This window comes from Triturus cristatus, chromosome 5_1 (genome assembly GCF_964204655.1).
Source record: "Triturus cristatus chromosome 5_1, aTriCri1.1, whole genome shotgun sequence".
NCBI lineage: Eukaryota > Metazoa > Chordata > Amphibia > Caudata > Salamandridae > Triturus > Triturus cristatus.
In genome coordinates, this window is record NC_140587.1 from 696,250,627 (window position 1) to 696,274,208 (window position 23,582).

The 23,582-nt window shown below is 46.4% G+C and overlaps 1 protein-coding gene across 2 annotated transcripts in view; it reads left to right on the forward strand.

The window, feature by feature from the left end:
- Positions 1 to 23,582, forward strand: part of PRKDC (protein kinase, DNA-activated, catalytic subunit) — a 2,754,228-nt gene that overhangs the window by 148,329 nt on the left and 2,582,317 nt on the right. For both annotated transcript variants that reach the window (XM_085605657.1, XM_085605658.1), the window contains exons 10-11: positions 253 to 410; positions 12,087 to 12,233. In XM_085605657.1, the coding sequence (XP_085461783.1) occupies positions 253 to 410; positions 12,087 to 12,233 (305 nt within the window). The remainder of the gene's footprint in view (positions 1 to 252; positions 411 to 12,086; positions 12,234 to 23,582) is intronic.

A 23,582-nucleotide genomic window follows, 5' to 3' on the forward strand; every position in this document is an offset into this window, starting at 1 on the left:
AGTCTGTCCTCATGGCATACCCACAGTAGCTAATTTCTTCTCAAGTCGTCTGCTGTACCGTTTTTTCTTCTTTTTTTCATGTTCCCGATTTATAAGTTGTTGATTTAGATGTCAAAAAGTAGAGAGCCTTACAGGGAGCCGAGGGAGCTAGACTTGAGCTGTGTATTAATTTGTGGGGGTCTAAATAATGTAAGATTTTTTTTTTAAATGCTCATGTACGTATCATTCCTTGTGTACGGTTTTTCCTTACAGCTGGCCTGCAGTTATTTACCTTGCATGCAGCTCAGTTCAGCACTTTCCTGATGGACAATTACTACTCCCTCTTCGAGGCAATTTCCAAGTGGTGTGGGCACACAAATCCGGAACTGAAGAAAATAAGCCATTCAGCATTAGATTCTTTTCTAAAACAGGTATGTTAAACTGCTCCTACCATAACACAGCATTGACATGTAAGCTTCACATCTAATGAGTTTGTAGTAACAATTGCTTTACTAATTGTCGGCTTTGTCTTAGTTGGTTTTCCATAGTTTGCAAAGGCTTTGTTTTTCTTCATGATCTTAATATGTACTGTAAATCAGGTTTGTTTTAGCACATCCTTGTTATGTAAACTGTTTTTTCCAGAGTATCAAAAATAAGGGAACAATGGCTAGGAAATTATGATACTAATGATGTGAAATGTAGATAACGCTGAATTACATGACCCTCCTAGCACGATACTGACACTACGGATACTCCACGTTCTCTACTTAAACTCCATCTCATCTTGGACGTCTTACTTTTGAAATATCTGATTAAGCCTCTCTGTGTTTTTCTTTGCTTACATTCTGAGTAAGAATGCTAGCTATGTTCTACACAGCACTTTCACCTTAGCTTTATCCACATTCCTCTTTATGCCTAGAACAAAAATGTGTTGAATGGCGGTCGGCAAGTCACCCTCCAAGGTGCTACACTCTGGAATACCCCTAAAACTCTTGAAGTAGAAAAATGTCACCTTTAGAAAATATTTGTTAAAATAAATTCCAGCTGGCCTACTTTTGGGCAGGATATGTTATTTTCATTGTGTCCATTTATTCAGTGGCAATGGCCTGTCATAAGTATGTAGTCATCTCGGTGTTATGTAGCACAAAATTCCATGCTGAAGGATATGGCAGTCTGAAGGGTTTCACGTTCATTCTGTCACCCCTATTTGCATATAATTATTCGAACGTGTTTTTCCACGGCTACTTCATTAAAGCGGCATTGAGATTTCCCTCTGTTGCCTAGTAATGCTCTTTCTATCATCTGATGGATTTTTCTGGTCTTAGTTCACATATGCTGTTATGCTGTGCTATTTATTCTGTTATACTGTGCAATTTATTCTGTTATACTGTGCAATTGTCCTCTGAAGCATGTCTCACACAAGTGAGCCTGAGTGAACATCTTTGAAACCAGCAAAAAAGTGTCCTAAATATGATTGTCCGACCCCATTCAGGGGGCCCTGTTGTAAGCAGTGGCTACCAAGCCGCTGCAGGAAGGGCTAGGGTAGCTTGACTCTGATGCTCCAGGGTCTATCTTACTGTGGCTTTGCAACCTCGGCCAAGTACAACCCCCTTCAGCACTTACTTTTTAGTGGTAACAATGGCAAGCAGTTCCAGGCTTCTCATGGATGTTAGCGTCAGTGTGCAATAGGCTCAATACTCAACTGAGACCCAATAGCACAATAACATGTTTGTCCAGCCCAGTGCTTATCTTTAGAAAAAGAAAGTACTTCATTACAAAATAAGACTCAATACTTCACACTAACACAAAACACAATCAAATAACCTGGTTATGGGCATGTGGCTAATACTTCCAGGTAAGACTGTACCCCTTTCTTGCTCTGCCCCCCTTCTACCCACCCCACTTTCTTCTTACCTCGGTTACCAGTTCCTAGCAGTAGTAGCACTTCATCTCTTACCCCTCTTGCTCTTCAGTCTTTATTTCTCCGTCGCAGGCGAGGAGGTGCTCTAGCTTATCTCGGCGCAGGCAGCTTTTCCTCTCCTAGCAGTGAGGTGCGGGCCCCATGGCAGTGTCCTGGAGGCGGAGGCAGTGTGCAGTTGTCTTCATACGGCAGACCTTTTATTGGGATAGCAGCTTAGGCAGCCACTCAGTTGCTTCAGCACATTTGCAAGAGCCTCATAGTAGCAGCTTTCACTTCCTGTGGCATAATCTGCACTATCAAACAATTGCTAAGTGCTGGGGCTAACCAAAATCTTAGTCCGTTCAGTATACACGTGTGCGAATGCAATGGCTTAACAGGCTACTTTTTCAGTGGCGTAGACCGCTTAATAGCAAACGTGGAAGTACCCCAGCTACCTAGGTGAGTCACATCAGGCACACAAGCACGTGTCACAAGTTAGGGCTGGTTCCTTTCCCCAGTAGCGCAGACTGCTGAGGCACACAGCAGTTAGTGCTATGGCTCTAGCAGCAGTGTCGATTGGCCAATCCACTCGTACACACTTTAGCAGTGCCACAAATACTTCCCTTTAACGTCAGTGAATGACTCCGAATCAGGTGCACACTAGACATGCTGTTCACGAGTCTGATGGATGGACCCATAAATCCGGGGATCAACTATTGTTGTCTACCCCAGTAGTCTGTTTCTCCTGCATTGGTGGCTTGCTGCTTCCACCTTCTTCCAGGCAAAAATCTCCAGGCTTTCCAGACCAGGAAAACCGTTTCTTCCTCCAGACCAAGCTCCAGGTGATGTATCCTCATCTCTGGTAAGCTGGCTTTTCAGGCAGACATCTTCTCCAGTTGTGCTGTATTTCTCTGGGTACTCTGTGGAGCTCCCTTTCATTGGTCAAGGAGAACTTGGAACTGGAACAAGTGGATCAACACCGCTTAATTTTATGCAGGATTGGCAGACAGGGATGTATATTATCTAGCGGCCCTTACAGACTGGTTTGGATTGGTTCTCCTTTCATGTGTCTATTCAGGCTATCTAACAGAATCAGCCTTTTTCTAGGGTGATGCTCTTTATCTCCAGGTTGGAGCACTGACAAAAAGGCATAAAAAGGTTTGAGCAGTCTGCACTGGACTATCAAAGCCACACCGGATAGTGATCAGGAATCAAGAGAAAGACTATCTACCTTCTAAAGGTCCTTTCAAGTTCTCTCAACAGGAACCACAGTCCCACCCTTAACTCCTTCCATCCACTAAATGGCAGTTTCCAGGTAGACTAATCAGCAACCCTCTGCGTAAAAAAACCCAGTTTAATTTCGAAGTAGAAACCGATCTCCTCTTTCCCCATTTCAGTGTCTAGGTTCCCTTCCTCTACTCTCTGGAAGGTCCCCAATACACTTCCACTGTCTGAGAAGGTAACCTCACCTCCATCCTGTGTGCAAGAACAGGCCAGGGGCTTCCAAAATGGGACCTACAGGCTTTGCCACTCTGGTTCACTGACAATCATTCATTGTGGACCACACTTAACGCACACAACATTCACCTGTCCATGTGTTTGCAATTTGGACACAAGGCTGGGGCCAAAATACAGGATACCAGATACTTGTAGTTTGGGCACGCAAGGCAGGGAAGATGAGTGTACGTCATGTATTGGACTTTCTCAACAAGGTCTCCTGGGTCCTATTTTATGCCACTGGAAAATGGATTGCACTTCAGCATTTCTGCTTGTTTATGCTTTTTGGTGCTGTATTGCTGATCAGGAGCATCCTTTCCTATAAAATAACTTTGTGTCATAAGAAACCATCAGTTCATAGTACATATACTTTAGATGAGGGTGAGGTACTGCCACAAAGCATTTCATTTTCCAAGATGGAGCATATTAAACAGGTCAGTCCGATTACCTTTGATGGTCTCGCTGATGGTGGAAAATGAGCACCAGGGCCTATTTCAGATGGCCTAGAAGTAGGTTTTAAAAGTATATACTGGAATACCCGATTGTACCAGGTACTGTGACAATGACATGATGCTACCAGCAAGTTATGGGATTGTCGCCCTTCGGCAGAATCCAGTGGCAAGTTTTCACTCCCTTGCTTTTGTACTGAGAACTGGTAGTGCATTACTGCTTCCCAGTCATCGGACTTCAACATTATTGGAGGAGATGCTTATGTGGCCCCAGGCTAGGTGTACAGGGACTGTGATCTCACTGTGATCTCAAGTTTAGCAATTGTAGGCAAAGAAATCTCCCTATTCATGAACAGAAGATCTTGTGTAAGGATAAGCTTTCCCATGGAGGTGGAAGATTTCGGAGAACGATATCATAGGAATGGCCTGAGTATTCAAGACTGTGTTTCTTTCTTCTTTCTTTTATCTTTTTTTGTTATTTCTAAAGTATGCTTGGAGCCAGGACAGGACAGTCTGTGGAAATCATTGGGTAACATCAGTCTTCAGCGTCCAGTCCAGCATGGGACTAATCCCAGAGGACCTGGGAACTACTGCTCATAGTTGTTATATTTTGAGTTCAGGTGTAGCTTAAACACATCGGTTTGTGGCCTCACCCTTTTTAGGCTATCTGTGATCAGATAGCGCATTCCTGCAATGTGGGAGACCATGAGCAAGATACATTGGGACGTAGTCACTCACACAATTTCACTGCCAGGTGCTTGTCTAGAAAAAAGCCTACATGTTGTCGGTTCGGTGCTTAATTTGCTCCACTGTTTTGTAGTGCTCGCCTCCAGAACTTATTATCTGAAAAAGACTTAAGTTATAGATTCCTTACGTTAGAATTACCCCCAGGCGTCAGACTGGATCCGTAGAATTATGTTCGAGGCATATTAGCTTCAGATTACATACTTTTGCATAGATCGCCATCTGGTGTTGGGCCCGGATGTTTGCAGTTTGTTTTTCCTCTTGGAAAGTCTTTGGAAGTCACGAGGTCGGTGACTCCTCCCTTGGATCGTATTGCGCATGGGCTTCGGGTCCATCCTTAGATTGTTTTTTTCCGCCATCTGGCTCGGATGTAATACTTCGCGCTCCGGTTCCGAACTTTTCCAGTTCGACGATCGAAGTGGAATCCTCGCTCATCGCGGTATTGTTCAGATCTTGATCTCCTCAATCACCTTCTCTTCGACACACCTTCGATTCCAGGCGTCGACGGCGGCCTTCGGGCCTATCCAAGCTCCGGTCCCGGCTGATGGAAGGAACTCCATTCAAGAAGTGCCCTCGATGTGGGTCCAAATTCCCCTACACCGATCTTCATGAGGTGGGCAACCTCTGCCTCTCCCTGGAACACGAGGCTCGAGACTGTCCCGCCTGCGAGTCTTTCAGATCCAAAAAGACTATTCGAGATCGAAGGGCCAGACGAAACATGGCGCACTCCTTGAACTCCGTTCCAGTCGACATCTTCGGGGACGACGTCGAAGCTCCGGGACAGCAGCACACCGAAGAGGACCTCGTCAGTGCTTCCGAAGCAGCCGACTCGGATGTGGAGGACATCACCCCGGCGCAGAGGGTAGTGAGTAAAATACCTCCTCCCACACCCGCGCCGACACCCAAAAAGGCTACGGTCACGCCTTCGCCTCCGGGCCTAGGCAAGACCAAAGACACTGCTTTGAACACCCCACCTTCGGGCCCGGTGAAGGAGCCTAATAAGCCTTCCGGCGGCTCGGGCTCGAGCCAGCCTGCCAGCGGTGCCGATAAACACACTTTGGCACCGAAAAAGAGACCGGCCTCTACCTCGACACCGAGCTCCGCACCAGAGCCCTCGGTGTCGAAACCCAGCCTCTCGGTACCGACCAAACATCATAAGGCCCTCGGCACCGACACTCCCGCGCCGAAGCCTGCCTCGGCGCCGACCAAAAAATCAGAGGTTCCAAAAAAGCACGGCACGGACAAGCCTAAAAAGCCATCTGCCCCGAAACCTTCAGCGCCGACCGAACAACCATTGTCTCAAGAACTGTCTACACCGGATCCTTTGCAAAAAACACTTACCAAGGATCCAAAAACTGGACATTTGGCACTTTCTTCTAAAAAGAGACATTTGGACAAACCAGCTCCGCCTCCACCTCCAAAGAGGAAAGACTGTGCTACCTCCCCTTTCAGAGTGCCTTCCCCACCTCCTCCACCCTCTCCACCTACGCCCCCTCCGCCTTCTCCACCCCTGCCTCATCGCTCTCCGACCCCATCTCCAGACCATGATGATCAGGGGGACCCATACTACGATCCAGGGGATGTGCCACAAGACCCCACCCCTACAGGATCCCCAGACCCATGGGACTATTATAATAATCCAGACATTCCAGTTGTCCCACAAAATGACCTTTATCCATCCAGGCCATCTCCACCAGAAGACTCATTAGGTTTTCACCACCTACTTCAGAGGGCGGCACATTATCACGGGTTAGAGCTACACACTGACCCGGTAGAGGAAGATTTCCTCCTCGACACCTTTGATACCGCACATAGGTCTACTTCTATACTACCTATGCTCAAAGGGGTAATAAAACATGCGCCAGAGGTTTTTAAAGACCCAGTCGGGACTAGGGTCATTAACCCACGCATAGAGAAAGTATAAAGCTGCCCCCACAGATCCTGCCTACATCAAAGGGCCAGCGCCACTGGATTCCCTAGTGGTATCCACTGCACGGAAGAGGTCAAACTCCCAGGCGTCAGGCGAAGCACCACCACCTGACAAAGAGTCAAAGCTACTGGACTCGTCAGGAAAGCGTACTGCGTCACAGGCAGCCAATATATGGCGTATCGCCAACACTCAAGCGCTATTGGCCAGATACGACAGAGCGCATTATGATGAACTAGAAACCATCACGCACCATCTCCCAGAAAAATACAGAAATAGGGCCAATGAATTAATTCAAGAGGGTAAGACCATAACTAACACCTCTATACGCTGTGGCTTAGACGTAGCAGACACAGCCTCCAGGGCCATTAACACTAGCGTCCTCCTCCGTTGCCATGCTTGGCTGAGAGTTTCAGGCTTTAAGCCTGAGGTACAAGCCTCCATATTAAATCATCCATTTGATCAAGAACATCTATTCGGTCCAAAGGTAGATGAGGCCCTCGAGAAGAAGGACACAGACACGGCGAAATCTATGGGAGCCCTGCAGTCACACCCTCCTAGGCGCTCCTTTCACCGCTCTTCCTTTCGGGGCACGGGCAGAGGCTACTCCTCAGATAGCGCATCCACTTCCTAAAAATCCCCTGCTCAATCCACCTTCACAAGGGGTTATCAAAGAGGCGGCTATAGAGGCAATAACAATAAAGGCAGAGGCAAAACAAATACCGCCCGCTCCGCCACACCGCCTACCCAATGACTTCCCCCTGCTCCCTCCAGACCATCCCACTCCAGTCGGAAGCAGGCTACAAAATTTCCTTCACGTCTGGGAGTCCATCACATCAGACAGATGGGTGACCCAAATTATTCGCTCAGGGTACTGCCTAGAATTGACATCTACCACCCCCAACATTCCAACCAGGCAACGCCTAATGTCACAAGAACATTCCACGTTACTAAAACAGGAAATAATCTCCCTCCTACAAAAACAAGCGATAGAACAAGTCCCTGCCAATCAGCAAAATTTAGGGGTCTACTCCCTATATTTTTCTATACAAAAAAGAGACGAGACTCTACGACCTATCTTAGATCTCCGGCCTCTAAACGCATACATACATTCGGACCATTTTCACATGGTAACACTTCAGCAGGTACTTCCGCTCCTCTCCCAAAACGACGTTCTCACCACACTGGACTTGAAAGACGCATACTTTCACATTCTGGTACACCATGCTCACAGAAAGTACCTCAGATTTGTAGTGGACGGGCAACACTACCAGTTCAAAGTGCTCCCATTCGGGGTCACAACAGCACCAAGGGTATTCACCAAGTGCCTAGTCGTAGTGGCGGCACACCTCAGAAGACAGCACATTCACGTCTTCCCATATTTGGACGACTGGCTAATAAAAGCCACGTCCTACAACCAATGTGTACATCACACCGCCACTACAATCCAACTACTTCACCAGCTAGGCTTCATAGTGAACCACCAAAAGTCCCAGCTAATACCATCCCACACAAAGCAATGCCTCGGAGCCACCATAGACACCTCAAAAGCCATAGCCTACCCCAATCCTGCCAGGATTGTAAGCATTCAGGCTTTGCGTCAAAGGTTCATACCTCAACACTCTCTCCCAGCAAGAGTGTTCATGCAACTGATAGGGATGATGGCCTCTTGCATTTTCATAGTGCCTCATGCAATACTCCAGATGCGTCCACTCCAAGAGTGCTTAGCGCGCCAATGGAACCAGGCCCAGGGGCAACTGACAGATCTGGTGTTGGTAGACGGTCGCACCCATCGCTCTCTGCAGTGGTGGAACACCACAAATCTTTCCAGAGGTCGACCGGTTCTGGACCCGGTTCCACAAATAATCCTAACAGACGCATCGCTCTCCGGCTGGGGAGCTCATCTACTACACCTCACAGTGCAGGGCACATGGACGCCGCAACAAAAGTTACCCCATATCAACCATCTGGAGTTACTGGCAATCTTTCTAGCCCTAAAATCCTTTCAAACACAGATTTTAGGCAAGGCAGTCCTTATTCGCACAGACAACATGACGGCCATGTACTACATTCAAAAACAAGGCGGAAAACACTCTCCACAGCTCTCTCAACTAGCACAGAGCATATGGAGGTGGGCAATTCCACACAAAATCTTTCTCCTAGCCCAACATGTCCCAGGAGTCCAAAACACCATGGCAGATCTGCTCAGCAGACAGACGCAGCAGATCCACGAGTCGGAACTTCACCCGCAGATTCTTCACCCGTTCTTTCAGATGTGGGGCATCCACAGATCGACCTATTCGCCACCCACGAAAACAAAAAATGCCCAAGCTTCGCCGCCAGATACCCACACCCATTATCCAAAGGCAGTGCGATATGGATGAACTGGTCAGGCAAATTTGCGTACGCCTTTCCACCTCTCCCACTAATTCCATTAGTGGTGCGAAAGCTACAGCAGCACTCCCTCACACTGATTTTAGTAGCTCCAACATGGGCCAGACAACCGTGGTACACCACGCTGCTGGAACTCTCGGTAGTGCCACACCAAAAGTTACACCTCTCACCATGCCTCCTAACCCAGAACCATGGAGAGATCAGACACCCGGACCCAGCTCAGCTCAATCTTGCGATCTGGCTCCTGAGATCCTAGAATTCGGATACCTTAACCTTCCCCCCGACTGTATGAACGTCATCAGAGAAGCTAGACGCCCTACCACTAGCGCCTGCTACGCTGCCAAGTGGAAAAGATTTGTTGTTTATTGCCATAACAACACAATCAACCCTCTAGACGCATCTATACAGCACATCATATGTTACTTACTCCATCTACAAAGGTGTAACCTAGCATATATATCCATTCGGCTACACCTCGCAGCAATTGCCGCTTACCTACAAAACAGACAGCACCTATCACTTTTCAGAGTGCTTGCCATTAAAGCCTTCATGGAAGGCCTCAAACGAATAATTCCCCCCAGAGTACCACCCTCACCTGTGTGGAACTTAAATATAGTTCTCACAAGGCTAATGGGACCGCCTTTCGAACCTTTGCATAAATACGAACTGCAATTTCTCACATGGAAAACAGCTTTCCTTGTAGCCATCACTTCCCTTAGAAGGGTCAGTGAGATACAAGCACTTACTATACAAGAACCTTTTCTCCAAATGCACCCGAACAAGGTTGTCCTCCGTACCAACCCAAAATTCCTACCCAAAGTCATTTCACCCTTTCATCTAAACCAATCGGTAGAATTACCGTTTTTTTTCTCGCAACCTCAAACTGTTGCAGAAAGGGCTCTACACACGCTGGATGTTAAAAGGGCCTTACTTTACTATATCCAGAGAACACAACCTTTCAGAAAGACAAAACAACTGTTTGTCTCCTTCTCTCCACCACATAAAGGCAACCCCATCTCTAAATCAGGGATAGCTAGGTGGATTGTAAAATGCATACAAATTTGCTACCACAAAGCAAAACGCACGCTATCTGTTCCCCCTAAAGCCCACTCTACAAGAAAGATAGGGGCTTCTATGGCTTTTCTAGGGAACATCCCATTAGATGATATCTGCAAAGCAGCTACATGGTCAACACCGCACACTTTCACTAAACATTACTGTGTAGATGTGCAAACCAAGCAACAAGCTAGTGTGGGCCAGGCTGTACTAAAAACACTATTTCAAACCACTGCAACAGATACCGGTGGTCGCCGCTAGGGTTGGGAACTGCTATATAGTCTATGCAAAAGTGTGTAATCTGCAGCTCATATGCCTCGAACAGAATATGCTACTTACCAGTATGCATCTGTTCTTGGCATGTACCTTTCAGCGCATGGCTGTGTGACTTGCAGTGGGCGCTGGACTGCTTCAAGTACCTTGAAGGAAAGATTCATCACTCTGTTGTGGACAATATTGAGGGTAATCTGGGTGCCTCAGTGCGCTCGCTGGAAACATAGTTACAATTATGGATCACATTGCCTCTCTCAAAGGCAGGTTGTGCATCGATTTGCCAAGATGGTTATGTTGCTTAGACTTTAATATTATTTTGTTACCCTACCTGTAATGTTATCCAGATCCTTTTTTAGAAACTTGGACCAGCTGCTGACGATCCTACTACTGGGCGCAGGAAGGTTAGCTCTGGTTGCCTACTGACAGAGGGGGTTAGGGAGTCTCAGCTTTAGAGAAATATGATGTGGCCACCCAGCTACAATGGTCTAGTAGATAGTTGGTGAATCGCTTTCTGGCTGAGACTGCATTGTCACAGGTGCAGCTCACATCTGGGAAATTGCTTGCACTCCTATTCCCTAGTTCCCACCAGGCTGTTGAAAGTTCAAATTTTATGTCTGTGGCAGTTGCGGTGCTGAGGCATAGGCTTCTGTTAACCCGGCCCCCTACCCCATATGTCCCAGCTCTACCAATGGTGGGCCTCCTGCTACATACAGGGTGGCTCTCTTACAAGGTCCAACACTGAGATCTCATAAAACATATCTCAAGTCGACGCTGCTGTTGAAGGGTGACAATCTGATGGCCTTCCACGATCTATGGGATCAGTACAACCTCCATAATGGGCAACTCCTAACACTCTGGCAAATCATACCACACCCTAGCCGCAAACCTCTCCTAACCATATATATGTCTGGTAAGGGCTGTAAACTACTTCGGTGGCTTTATAGAGCCCAGCTGCATCCAACCGCTACAGAATTATCCTCGCTTAAGGATACGTGGAAATCGGATATTGGTAGCGCATTTAATGATAGTGTGGGGTAGGGTGCTACTATATCCACAAAGTTTTTCACAATTCTAAATTTCAGTTGTTACAACTGTACATGATACACAGAGCATATTTCACCCCAGCTAAGGTGGACAACATTTTAGATGACTCTCTAGAGACAGGCTTTCTACACATCTATGCACCTGTCCCATGCTAACGCTATACTGGGGACCTATTGTGAGAATTCTTTCCTATTGCTCAGGGGTTCCTACCCTATATTTTCCTGAGGTCTGCCTACTGGGAGATTTTAGAAGACCTCAAACTGTCAGGGCGCTGGCATGGTTTGTTGACCTGGACCTTTTACTTGCTAGACACAATATCACTACTGTGTGGAAAAGTATGTACGCCTCCTTCCCTTGTTAAATGGCGGAGCTCAGCCCGTTCCCCCAGGCCTATACCCCTAGACTACCTGTCGGAGATTGGTGCATGTTCTGCTGTTTGTTAGCAACCTGGTGCCCTTGGTTTTTAGATTTTAGTTAAAACTGGAGGAGGGAGGGCCTCTTAAAGTGTTCATTTTAGTTGCTTTACATTGCAAAAAGATATTTTAATGAATGATACCTGTATTATGACACCGTATTTCGCTACTTTGTAAAAAGTACACTAGTTTTATTTCTGCTGTACGTGGAACTGCCAATAACCTGTTGTCAGTTAAAATGGTTTTTAAAAAAAGAAAATAGCTTGATTTGTGATGTTTACTGCTTACTAGCTAACCGGATGCTTATGACAACCAAGTTTATAGAAGGAAAAGTTATTAAAACACGAATCCTACAAGCATATTGTTAGAAATTTTGAATTGAGGCTTCTAATGCGTCTGTCTTTTTAAAGATTGCTTTAATGGTGGCCAACGATCCAGAGACACACAAGAAAAAGCTGCAGTTCTTCATGGAGCAGTTTTATAAAATTATCAGAAAATTGGACTCCAGCAGCAAGGAGCTGTCTATAGCTATTCGAGGATATGGACTTTTTGCAGCGGTAAGGTTTCAAATCATTAGCCACATATTTTCTGTTTAAGAAGTGTTTGACATAACATGTAGCTTTGCTCAATTGAAAGCTGCATATCTTCATTCTATATACTAAATAAATGGTTCATTTATTACATTTATAAAGTATTTCTAGTTTTTTTTCACTTGCTGGACTAGGGGATTAAAACTAGCTCTCTTTTGTGTGCAGGATGCTTTATTTATATTCTGTTCATATTTTGTGTGTTGTCTCTTCTCAGCTGCCTGCCATCTTATCTATTCTGCAACTTGATATTCACAATTATTGCCTCCCTAACTGGATCAGTTAATTTTGTCGTCAATACAATTAAATTGTGGGAAAGTCTCATTTGTTTGAGGATGACGTTTTATTTTTATATATAGTACCTGTGAAGAACCGAGAGATGAATTCTAGGCCTCTCATATATGTTATACATTTAAGTGGCCTGGGTCCAGTTCCTAAAGTAAACTGTAAGCAAAATCTAATAATGATTACCTAAATACATGTTCGAGGCATATGAGCTGCAGATTACACACTTGTGCATAGATCGCCATCTGGTGTTGGGCCCGGATGTTTGCAGTTTGTTTTTCCTCTTGGAAAGTCTTTGGAAGTCACGAGTTCGGCGACTCCTCCCTTGGATCGTATTGCGCATGGGCTTCGGCTCCATCCTCAGATTGTTTTTTTCCGCCATCGTGCTTGGATGTAATCTTCGCGCTCCGGTTCTGAACAGCTTCCAGTTCGACGATCGACACGCAATCCTCACACCAATTAGCGGTATTGTTTTCGATCGCGATCTTCCCACTCGACGCGCCTCTCATCGGCAAGACCTTCAGTTCCAGTCGTCGACGGCGGCCTTCGGGCCTACCCAAGCTCCGGTCCTGGCTAAGGGAAAGGACACCATTTAAAAAGTGTCCTCGATGTGGGTCCAAATTCCCCCACACCGATCTCCACGAGGTGTGCAACCTCTGCCTCTCCCCTGAACACGGGGGTCGAGACTGTCCGGTGTGCAAATCCTTCCGGTCCAAGAAAACGATTCGGGACCGAAGAGCCAGAAGAACCATGGCACACTCTTAGACCGCGATCCCGGAGGACATCTTCGGGGACGGAGTCGACGCTCCAGAAGAACACCACACCGACGAGCGCCTCCGAAGCCAACGATTCAGACGTGGAGGACATCACTCCGGCACAGAGGGTCGTGAGTACTACTCTACCCCCCCCACACCCTCGCTGGCACCAAAAAAGGCTTCGGTCACACCTTCGCCTTCGGGCCTAGGCAAGACCAAAGACACCGCTTCCCACACCTTCGGGGCCGGTAAAGAAGCCAATTAAGCCTTCGGGTGGCTCGGGCTCGAGCCAGCCCACCGTCGGAGCCGATAAAAACTCTTTGGCACCGAAAAAGAAACCGGTCTCCATCTCGACACCGAGCCCCACACCGAAACACTCAGCGTCGAGACCCAGCTCTTCGGCACCGACCCCATCTTCGGTACCGACAAAAGCCCACAAGACCACCGACACCGACATTTCGAAGCCCAAATCCATCTCGGCGCCTACTAAACAATTGGAGCTTTCCAAACTGATTCCAAACCACGAACCAGCACCGACCAGCCCAAAAAATCAACGGCCCGACGCCTTCGGCGCCGGCGGACCAACCAACCTCTTCAGAACTATTTACACTGGATCCCTTACAAAAAACATTAACTAAGGATCCCAAAACTGGACATTTAAAGCTCTCTATCAAAAAGAGACAGAGAAACCTGCTCCGCCTCCACCTCCAAAAAGGAAGGACTCTGCTACCTCCCCTTTCAGACTACCTTCCCCACCCCCACCACCTCCTCCACCTCCTCTACCTTCGCCACCCCCACCTCATCATTCCCCCACCCATCATTCCCCCACCCCATCCCCGGATAATGATGATCAAGGGGATCCATACGACGACATAGGGGATGTACCCCAAGATATACCTACAGGGGACCCCACTCCCACAGGATCCCCAGACCCATGGGAAGATTATAATATACCTGATGTCCCTAACGTCCCACAAGACGATCTTTACCCTTCCAGACCTTCTCCACCAGAAGACTCCTTGGGGTTCAACCATTTGTTGCAAAGGGCAGCACACTACCACGGGGTAGATTTACATACCGACCCAGTAGAGGAGGATTTCCTCCTAGATACATTTGACACCACACATAGGACCACCTCCATATTGCCTATGCTAAAAGGGGTTATAAAACATGCGCCGGAGGTCTTTAAAGACCCAGTCAGGGTCAGGGTCATTAACCCGCGCATTGAGAAAAAATATAAAGCCGCCTCAGCCTACCCCTACTACATCAGAGGGCCAGCGCCACTAGATTCCTTTGTGGTACCCACAGCACGGAAGAGGGCCAACTCCCAGGCGTCAGGTGACGCACCACCACCTGACAAAGAGTCTAAACTCTTGGACGCATCAGGCAAGCGTACTGCGTCTCAAGCGGCCAATATATGGCGTATCGCCAATGCACAAGCACTGCAAGCGAGGTATGACAGGGCCCATTATGACGAGCTAGAAGCCATAATGCACCATCTCCCTGATAAATACAAAGCTAGGGCCATTGAGCTAATTCAGGAGGGCAAAACAATTACCAATACCTCCATACGTTGTACCTTAGATGCAGCAGACACAGCCTCTAGGGCTATCAATACTAGTGTCCTCCTCCATCGCCATGCCTGGCTAAGGATATCAGGTTTTAAACCGGAGGTACAAGTCTCCATCCTCAACCATCCCTTTGACCAGGAACATCTGTTTGGCCCCAAAGTGGATGACGCCCTAGAGAAAATGAAAAAGGACACTGACACAGCAAAATCCATGGGAGCCTTACAATCTCACCCTCCCAGACACTCCTTTCGCCGCTCTTCCTTTCGGAGCACATCCAGAGGCTACTCCTCAGACACCGCTTCCACTCCATACAAATCCCCTACTCCGTCCACCTTTACGAGGGGTTACCAAAGAGGCGGCTACAGGGGCAACAATAACAAAGGCAGAGGCAAAACAAACACCGCCCGCTCCGCCACCGCGCCTACCCAATGACTTCCCTCCACTTCCCCCAGACCATCACATTCCGGTCGGGGGCAGACTCCAACGTTTCCTTCCGGTCTGGACTACCATCACCTCAGACAAATGGGTAACACAAATAATTTGGTCAGGCTACTGCCTAGAATTAACATCTACCCCCCCAAACATTCCACCCAGACAACGCCCGATGTCACCAGAACATCTGCGGCTACTCAAGCAGGAGGTACTCTCCCTCCTAGACAAAGAGGCGATAGAACATGTTCCTACCAACCAACAAAATATAGGGGTCTACTCCCTGTATTTTCTCATACCAAAAAGGGACAAGACTCTACGGCCCATCCTAGACCTTCGGCCCTTAAACAAATACATACACTCAGATCACTTTCATATGGTGACGCTTCAGCAGGTACTTACGCTACTTTCCCAAAACGACTTACTCACCACTTTGGACCTAAAAGGCGCTTACTTCCACATTCCAGTGCACAAGGCTCACAGGAAGTACCTCAGATTTGTAGTGGACGGCCAACACTAACAATTCAAAGTGCTCCCGTTCGGAGTCACAACCGCACCACGAGTATTCACCAAGTGCCTAGCAGTACATCTGCGAAGACAACACATTCATGTCTTCCCATACCTAGACGACTGGTTGATAAAAGCCTGTTCATACAATCAATGTGTAGAACACACACACACCACCATCCAGCTACTTCATCAGCTGGGCTTCACGGTAAACCACGAAAAGTCCCATCTCCAACCATCCCACATAAAACAATACCTAGGTGCCACTATAGACACCTCAAAAGCGCTCGCCTACCCCAATCCTGCCAGGATTGCAAGCACTCAGGCTCTACGTGCAAAATTCATAGCACAACACTCCCTTCCAGCTCGGGTGTTCATGCAACTAATAGGGATGATGGCCTCTTGCATCTTCATAGTACCTCACGCAAGACTCCAGATGCGTCCTCTCCAAGAATGCTTAGCGCACCAATGGAACCAGGCCCAGGGTCAATTAACAGATCTGGTGTTGGTAGACGGTCGTACCCATCGCTCTCTGCAGTGGTGGACCACCACAAACCTTTCCAAAGGTCGACCGTTCCTGGACCCGGTTCCCCAGATAGTACTAACAACAGACGCATCGCTCTCCGGCTGCAAGGCACATGGACGCCTCAACAAAAGTTACTCCATAACAACCATCTGGAGTTACTAGCAATCTTCCTAGCCCTAAAATCCTTTCAGACACAAATTTCAGGCAAAGCAGTCCTAATCCGCACAGACAACATGACAGCCATGTATTATATTCAAAAACAAGGCGGCACACACTCTCCACAGCTCTCTCAATTAGCACAGAGCATATGGAGATGGGCCATACCCCGGAAAATCTTTCTCCTAGCCCAACATGTCCCAAAAGTACAAAACACTATAGCAGATCTACTCAGCAGACAAACACAACAACTCCACGAGTGGGAACTTCACCCGCAAGTTCTTCACCCATACTTTCCAATGTGGGGGCATCCACAGATAGACCTCTTCGCCACCCACGAAAACAAAAAATGGCCAAGCTTCGCCGGCAGATACCCACACCCATTGTCCAAAGGCAATGCGATATGGATGAACTTGTCAGGCAGATTTGCGTACGCTTTTCCGCCTCTCCCACTCATTCTACTAGTAGTGCGCAAACTACAACAGCACTCCCTCATCCTAATATTAGTAGCGCCAATTTGGGCCAGACAACCGTGGTACACCACACTGCTGGAACTATTGGTAGTACCGCATAAAAAATGACGTCTCTCTCCACACCTCTTAACCCAGAACCATGGAGAGATCAGACACCCGGACCCAGCTCAGCTCAACCTTGCGATCTGGCTCCTGAAATCCTAGAATTCTGGTACCGAAATCTTCCCCCTGACTGTATGAACGTCATCAAAGAAGCTAGGCAAACTACCACTAGAGCGTGCTACGCCGCCAAGTGGAAACGTTTTGTTATCTATTGTCATAACAACACCATCGATCCCCTAGATGTGCCCATTCAACACATCATAGGCTACTTACTCCCCCTACAAAGGTGCAATCTAGCCTATACGTCCATTCGACTACACCTCGCAGCCATAGCAGCTTACCTACAAAACAGACAACATCTCTCACTCTTTAGAGTACCTGCCATTAAAGCCTTCATGGAAGGCCTTAAAAGAATAATTCCCCCCAGAGTGCCACCCTCACCTGTGTGGAACCTAAATATCGTTCTCACCAGACTAATGTGACCTCCTTTTGAACCCCTACACAAATGTCAACTTCAATTCTTAACATGGAAAACCACTTTTATTGTAGCCATCGCTTCCCTCAGAAGGGTCAGTGAGATACAAGCATTTACTATTCAAGAACCTTTTCTGCAAATGCACCATAATAAGGTGGTTCTCCGGACCAACCCAAAATTCCTCCCCAAAGTCATTTCTCCTTTTCACCTAAACCAATATGTAGAACTACCAGTATTCTTCTCGCAACCACAAACTGTTGCAGAAAGAGCTCCTCACACACTAGATGTCAAACGAGCCTTACTCTACTACATCGAGAGAACACAACCTTTCCGTAAGACCAAACAACTGTTTGTCTCTTTCTCTCCACCACACAAGGGCAACCCCATCTCCAAGTCAGGGATAGCTAGGTGGATTGTCAAATGCATTCAGATTTGCTACCATAAAGCAAAACCAACGCTATCTGTTCCCTAGAAAAGCCATTGAAGCCCCTATTTTACGTGTAGAATGGGCTTTAGGGGGAACATCCCATTAGATGATATCTGCAAAGCAGCTACATGGTCACACCGCACACTTTCACTAAACACTATTGTGTAGATGTGCAAACTAAGCATCAAGCTAGTGTGGGCCAGGCTGTACTCAAAACATTATTTCAAACCACTGCAACAGATACGGGTGGTCGCCGCTAAGGGTGGGTACTGCTATATAATCTATGCACAAGTGTGTAATCTGCAGCTCATATGCCTCGAATGGAATATGCTACTTACCAGTATGCATCTGTTCTTGGCATGTAGAGCTGCAGATCTACACACGCCCACGTGCCTCTCCGGCTACCTTTATCTGTTCCAGTTTCTATTATTTAGATACAACACACATGGGCATCTTCACTGTTTACTACTACGCTCCATCATTTCCCTACTGGCGAAAAACAATCTGAGGATGGAGCCGAAGCCCATGCGCAATACGATCAAAGGGAGGAGTCACCGAACTCGTGACTTCCAAAGACTTTCCAAGAGGAAAAACAAACTGCAAACATCCGGGCCCAACACCAGATGGCGATCTATGCACAAGTGTATAGATCTGCAGCTCTACATGCCAAGAACAGATGCATACTGGTAAGTAGCATATTCCATATGTTTTAGTCCCTCCATTTCAATGTAAGGGTAATACAAGAAACCTTTCCATGATACGTTACTGTTCAATCGGTAATTCACAATTGAAAAAGACAAAGCTTGACTTGCTTTGCATTACCAAGGTCCATCATTTATCGGACAATTTTAATAATAGTAGAATATGGCAAGGGAGATTAGGTGGCATCAACTCTGGTCGTTGGGCCACATCACCTCTCAAATTTGTCCCAGTTGTGACAGATGCATCACTGCTGTGGTGGAAGGTCATCTGGGAAAGGCGTGGACTGCGATCTCCAGCAGAGAGCTAGCGCCACATTAATCTTGTAGAGTTTAGCTTTATCAATGTGGCCATGGCAAGGCTGGTACAGGTCTTGTTGGATAACATGACCACCATGTAAAAAATTTAACAAGTGTATGGGGTCCTGGCTCCTGTGCCAGGAGGTGCTCCGTCTCTGGAGGTGGCTGAACCACTAGATCTTTTTTGTAGTCTACCATCTAATGGGGTCCCTGAATTCTAGAGGAGATGAGTTGGGCAAATGTATGCTGGTGTACCGAGAGTAGCATCTCCAAGGTGGCACAGGTCATCTTGGATCAGTGGGGCATGCCTTGGATAGATTTGTTAGCAACTATATAGATTAAACAATGTCAAAGCTTCTGCACACTAGTTTCCTCCAAGATGCTTTCTGTCTGCAATGGGACATGGATCTTCTGTACATGTTCTACCACTAGCTTTCCTGCCTCGAGTTCTGAGGAAAGTCAGGAACGACCACGCTGAAGTCATCTTGATAGCCACAGACTGGGCTGGGAGTGTGTGTACTTAGATTTCCTAAGCATTTGTCTGATCCGACCTCCCCTTCAGAAGGACCCTCTGTCTCAGGGAAAGTCCTATGTCCGAATCTTTGCAATATGCACCTCCATGCATGTAGATTAAGCAGTGACAGTTCAATTTTTATGACTTGAAGTAGTATATGTCATTCGTCCAGCTGGATGCCAATCCATGAAGTACATCGGTGCTGGATGCTGGGAAAAGTTTGTGGTATGGTGTGGCATATGTCATATCGACCCTCTGCAGGCGGAACTCTCGGATGTATTTTTGTTTGTTTTGGCATCGTCTCAGCACAGCCTTGCAGTGGGCACACTTAAGGGTTATGTGCCAGTTCTTTTGGAATTTTTATGTTTGCCTTACCAAACATCTCTTTTTAAATCGATTCTTTTTCTGAAGGGCCTGACGTATATGTTCCCTCCAAAACCATTTGACATTCCTCAGTGGTCTTTAAATGTAGTCCTGACGTTCCTTAGGTGCACTCCATTAGAGCCCATCCACAGTTTTCTGCAGTTTCTGACAAGGCAGTCTTTCTTATCGCCACTGCTTCTGCGTACCGCATGAGTGAACTAAAGGCACTGTATGTGAAACCAACCTACATTACTTTCTAACAACATAGGTTGGTGATGAAATCTCCGGTTGCTTTCCTGCCAAGGGTGGTATCACCGCGCCAACATTTTTCGCTCATCCACACATCTAGAAAGAGTAGAAGATGCTTCCTTGGCTCGACCTTTAAAGAGCTTTGAGCTTCTGCATTGACCTACAAGAGGCCATTGTGAAACTGGTCAGCTCTTTGTGGGGTTCACCGGACCCATGAAAGGCAAGGCAGTGCAAACGAGGGCTCTGTTCAGGTGGATAGCTCTCTGCATTAAAATCACCTACGTGCTGGCTATAAGCAACCACCAGTAGCCCCATGAGGACTGCGGCTCATTCAACTAATGAGAAGGACACTACGGCGGCAGTGACGACAAGGAATCAGTGCAGGACTATGCTGTCTAATGGTGTAGATTGTATCCAAAATAAAATCTTTGGGAATCGTAGTTAAACAGGGGCTTACTATTTCATCCCAAATCAACTGTGTCTCCTATTTGTTTTTACTTCCTAAAACTTCTGATAAAAATCCTCCCTCTGCCTAGGTAACTGCATGCGCTGTTGATAACTTCTTGCATCATTTCCAGACTGGATTGCTGTAACATATTATACATAGGCCTGCTGGATTCCTTACTGGTGAAACTTAAAGGAATTCAAAATCTGCCAATAAGAGTAGTCTGCGGATTCGAAATTCGATCATGTTTCTGGCTCTGACATGTTTCAGGATTTTGCTTCACTGGCTCCAAGTAAAACAATGTGTGATTTTCAAAACTCTTTGCCTCATGCATATAAGGTTTTTATGATCGCTATATAAAATTATTACCTATTTTAAACTACCCCCACCCCAAAATGTCCCCCCCCTCCCAACAAGATTTAAACCTGCAATTCTGTACCTCCTCCTGGGCTGACCTGGAGCAATTGAGACCTTTAACCTACCCTACAATCTTACAGCAACTATTAACCTGTAATTAACTTAACTTCCTAATGAACCTTAAACTTCATACCTCATCCCGGCGATAACTTGTCTGCCTGTTCCCTTTCAGCCTTCATTGCTGCTGTTGACAACCATAAACTTGGGTAAACCATGCCAACTTGTCTGCCAACCACCATCCAGAAAAAGTCTCTTTAAAGGACTAACGGACATTCATTACCTTATCCAGGGCTTCCTGAACCTAAAGCAAGTAAAGTTGCATCCCATAGTAGAAAAAATGAACACCATCACTTCTAAAAACAAAAGCACAAAAATCCCACCCAAAAATCCCAACGCTTTGTACCTTATTTCAGAATGCTATATCCTAGTGACTCCTTTGTCCCTACAAAAAACCTTCATCCCCCTATTCACTTTCTTTCTTGCCTTCTCTATTGCATCGGTTTTCAGCACCCCTTGCCGCACCCTATGAGGAATAAACTCTGTCCACATATAACGTGGCAATCTGACCATTGTCGAAGAATCTCCTGCAATGTAACCTTCATGGCTCACAACATAGAAACAACTTTTTAAACAACTAGATCATTCTCCCCTAAGTGGAGCAGTAAAATATTGGGGCACTGCCCTAGTACAAGCCGCCTATTCAAACAAGGGGGCAGTTCCTTCCACTGCATCGCCCCTCTACCATGCCATTGCAGCTGCAAACTGTGGGGGGCAAATCCCAGTGAAACCCCAAGTTAGCTCTGCATCACCTGCCTTTCAGCCAACTTAAAGGAATGGCCAACTGCCAAATAGACAGTCCAGTGACCTCTGGGCCTGGAACTCAACCTTTAAAAGAACAAATTAAGCATCAGAAAACAAGATGGTTTAGGCAACCCATTCCCCTCTCCCCAAACATAACACTGAAATCAATTGGATGCCCATCTCTCCAAACCCATAATGTCCTCTCTACTGCAGCCAAGAATGGTGGCCCGCTAGTTAGCAGGTCACGGCGGGTTGCACAGCCGTGCACATTTGTATCTTGGAATAATACAATTTCACCAGAGTAATCAGTTTTAATCCGTTTAATTTGTCCACTTTTTATCATTTTTCGCTTCTTTTTTCATCACGTCAAAAAGCAGTTAAATTTGTTACTTATTTTTTTGTGTGTAAATAGTTCTATGTATTGCCCATCCAGGCCTATGTATGAACATATTCCAAATTTTCCTCCACTTGTTTCTGTACACATCCTACTCAATGCATTTCGGTTAAAAAACCTTCATCAGGAGTATCTGCAAGTTATAAAAATACTTATAAGTCACATTTCATTTCTCTTCTACATGATATAAATTAATAATCTCCATAAATTCCCATGCTTCTGTTAGTGTAAACCAATGTATGCATATGTGCCCATGCGTTCCAATTTCATTCCCCATAAAATAACTTCCTGCACTATTATCGTGCACAAACCAGATCTGTGATCCACCAGCTATCCCCTAACATAAACACTCATTCTAATGAAAAAGAAATAAACAAAAACAGCGTACTTTAACCTATTTTTCCTAAAACAACGTGCCCCCTGACATCCAAACATAAACCCCCCCGTGCACGCAACGAAATTCGTTTTATTAATTTATATGTTAATTTACCTGTAAAACTCCGTAATCCATTGTTTACTACCCCCCACCCTGCCCCTCCCCCTCCCCACATCACCGCCCTGCAGCTACTCCTACTACCGACGGCGGCTGGGCCTGACAATGACAGTCTCAACCTTCTGTAAAATGTACTCTCAGCTCTCACCACCCTACACTCAAAGTTTAAATGCCCCAGCAGAACTTGTATTTCCTTGACCGTGACCTTTTGCTTCACTAGCAATTGTACCGTCAATTTTTTCTTCTCCTGGCAAGCGAGCCTCCATCACTCTGAATCAGTCTCAATGCCCAACAAGCATTTGTAATGCAAAAGGTATCGCCTTTGAGACCTTACAAGTTTTTAGCTATGCAGTATATTATCCTGGGTGTTAAGAAACGTAAGAGACGCATTTCATTTTGAGCCCATGATGAAACTGTTAAAAGCCAAACTGCAAGTTTTTTCCACAACAATGCGAGCAGCAACAGTTAGATGTGTCCAGATTTGATACTCGGAAATAAAGATTTAGTTGACTGCTTACTTCACCACTTTGAAGTGCTTTGCACCCTGAAGTGAAGGGTGCACTGCTTCTCCCGACAGCCGCCAGGGAAGTCAGCAGAAGCATTTGCATAGCCAATAGATCTCGCCCTTCGGATCTTGTGTTTAGCCATGCAGCACAATATCCTGGGTGTTCTAGATTCATTCACCTCTAGATTAACAGCAATAAATCAGGGCAAGCTGACCCCAGACAAACGAGCAGAGCCAGAGCATGCATATCCCGATTCCGAAGCATTGCTGACTGAAATGAAGCACACATGGGACTTGCTGGGCAAACCGTGTGGCTCCAGTTTTAGGACAGAGTTTGGCCAGCATTTTTCCACAACATAGTAGATGTGTGATGGGTCTGTGGAAGTCGACTATAACGCATGATAGAGAGGTCAAGAAACCATAATCTTTTGTAT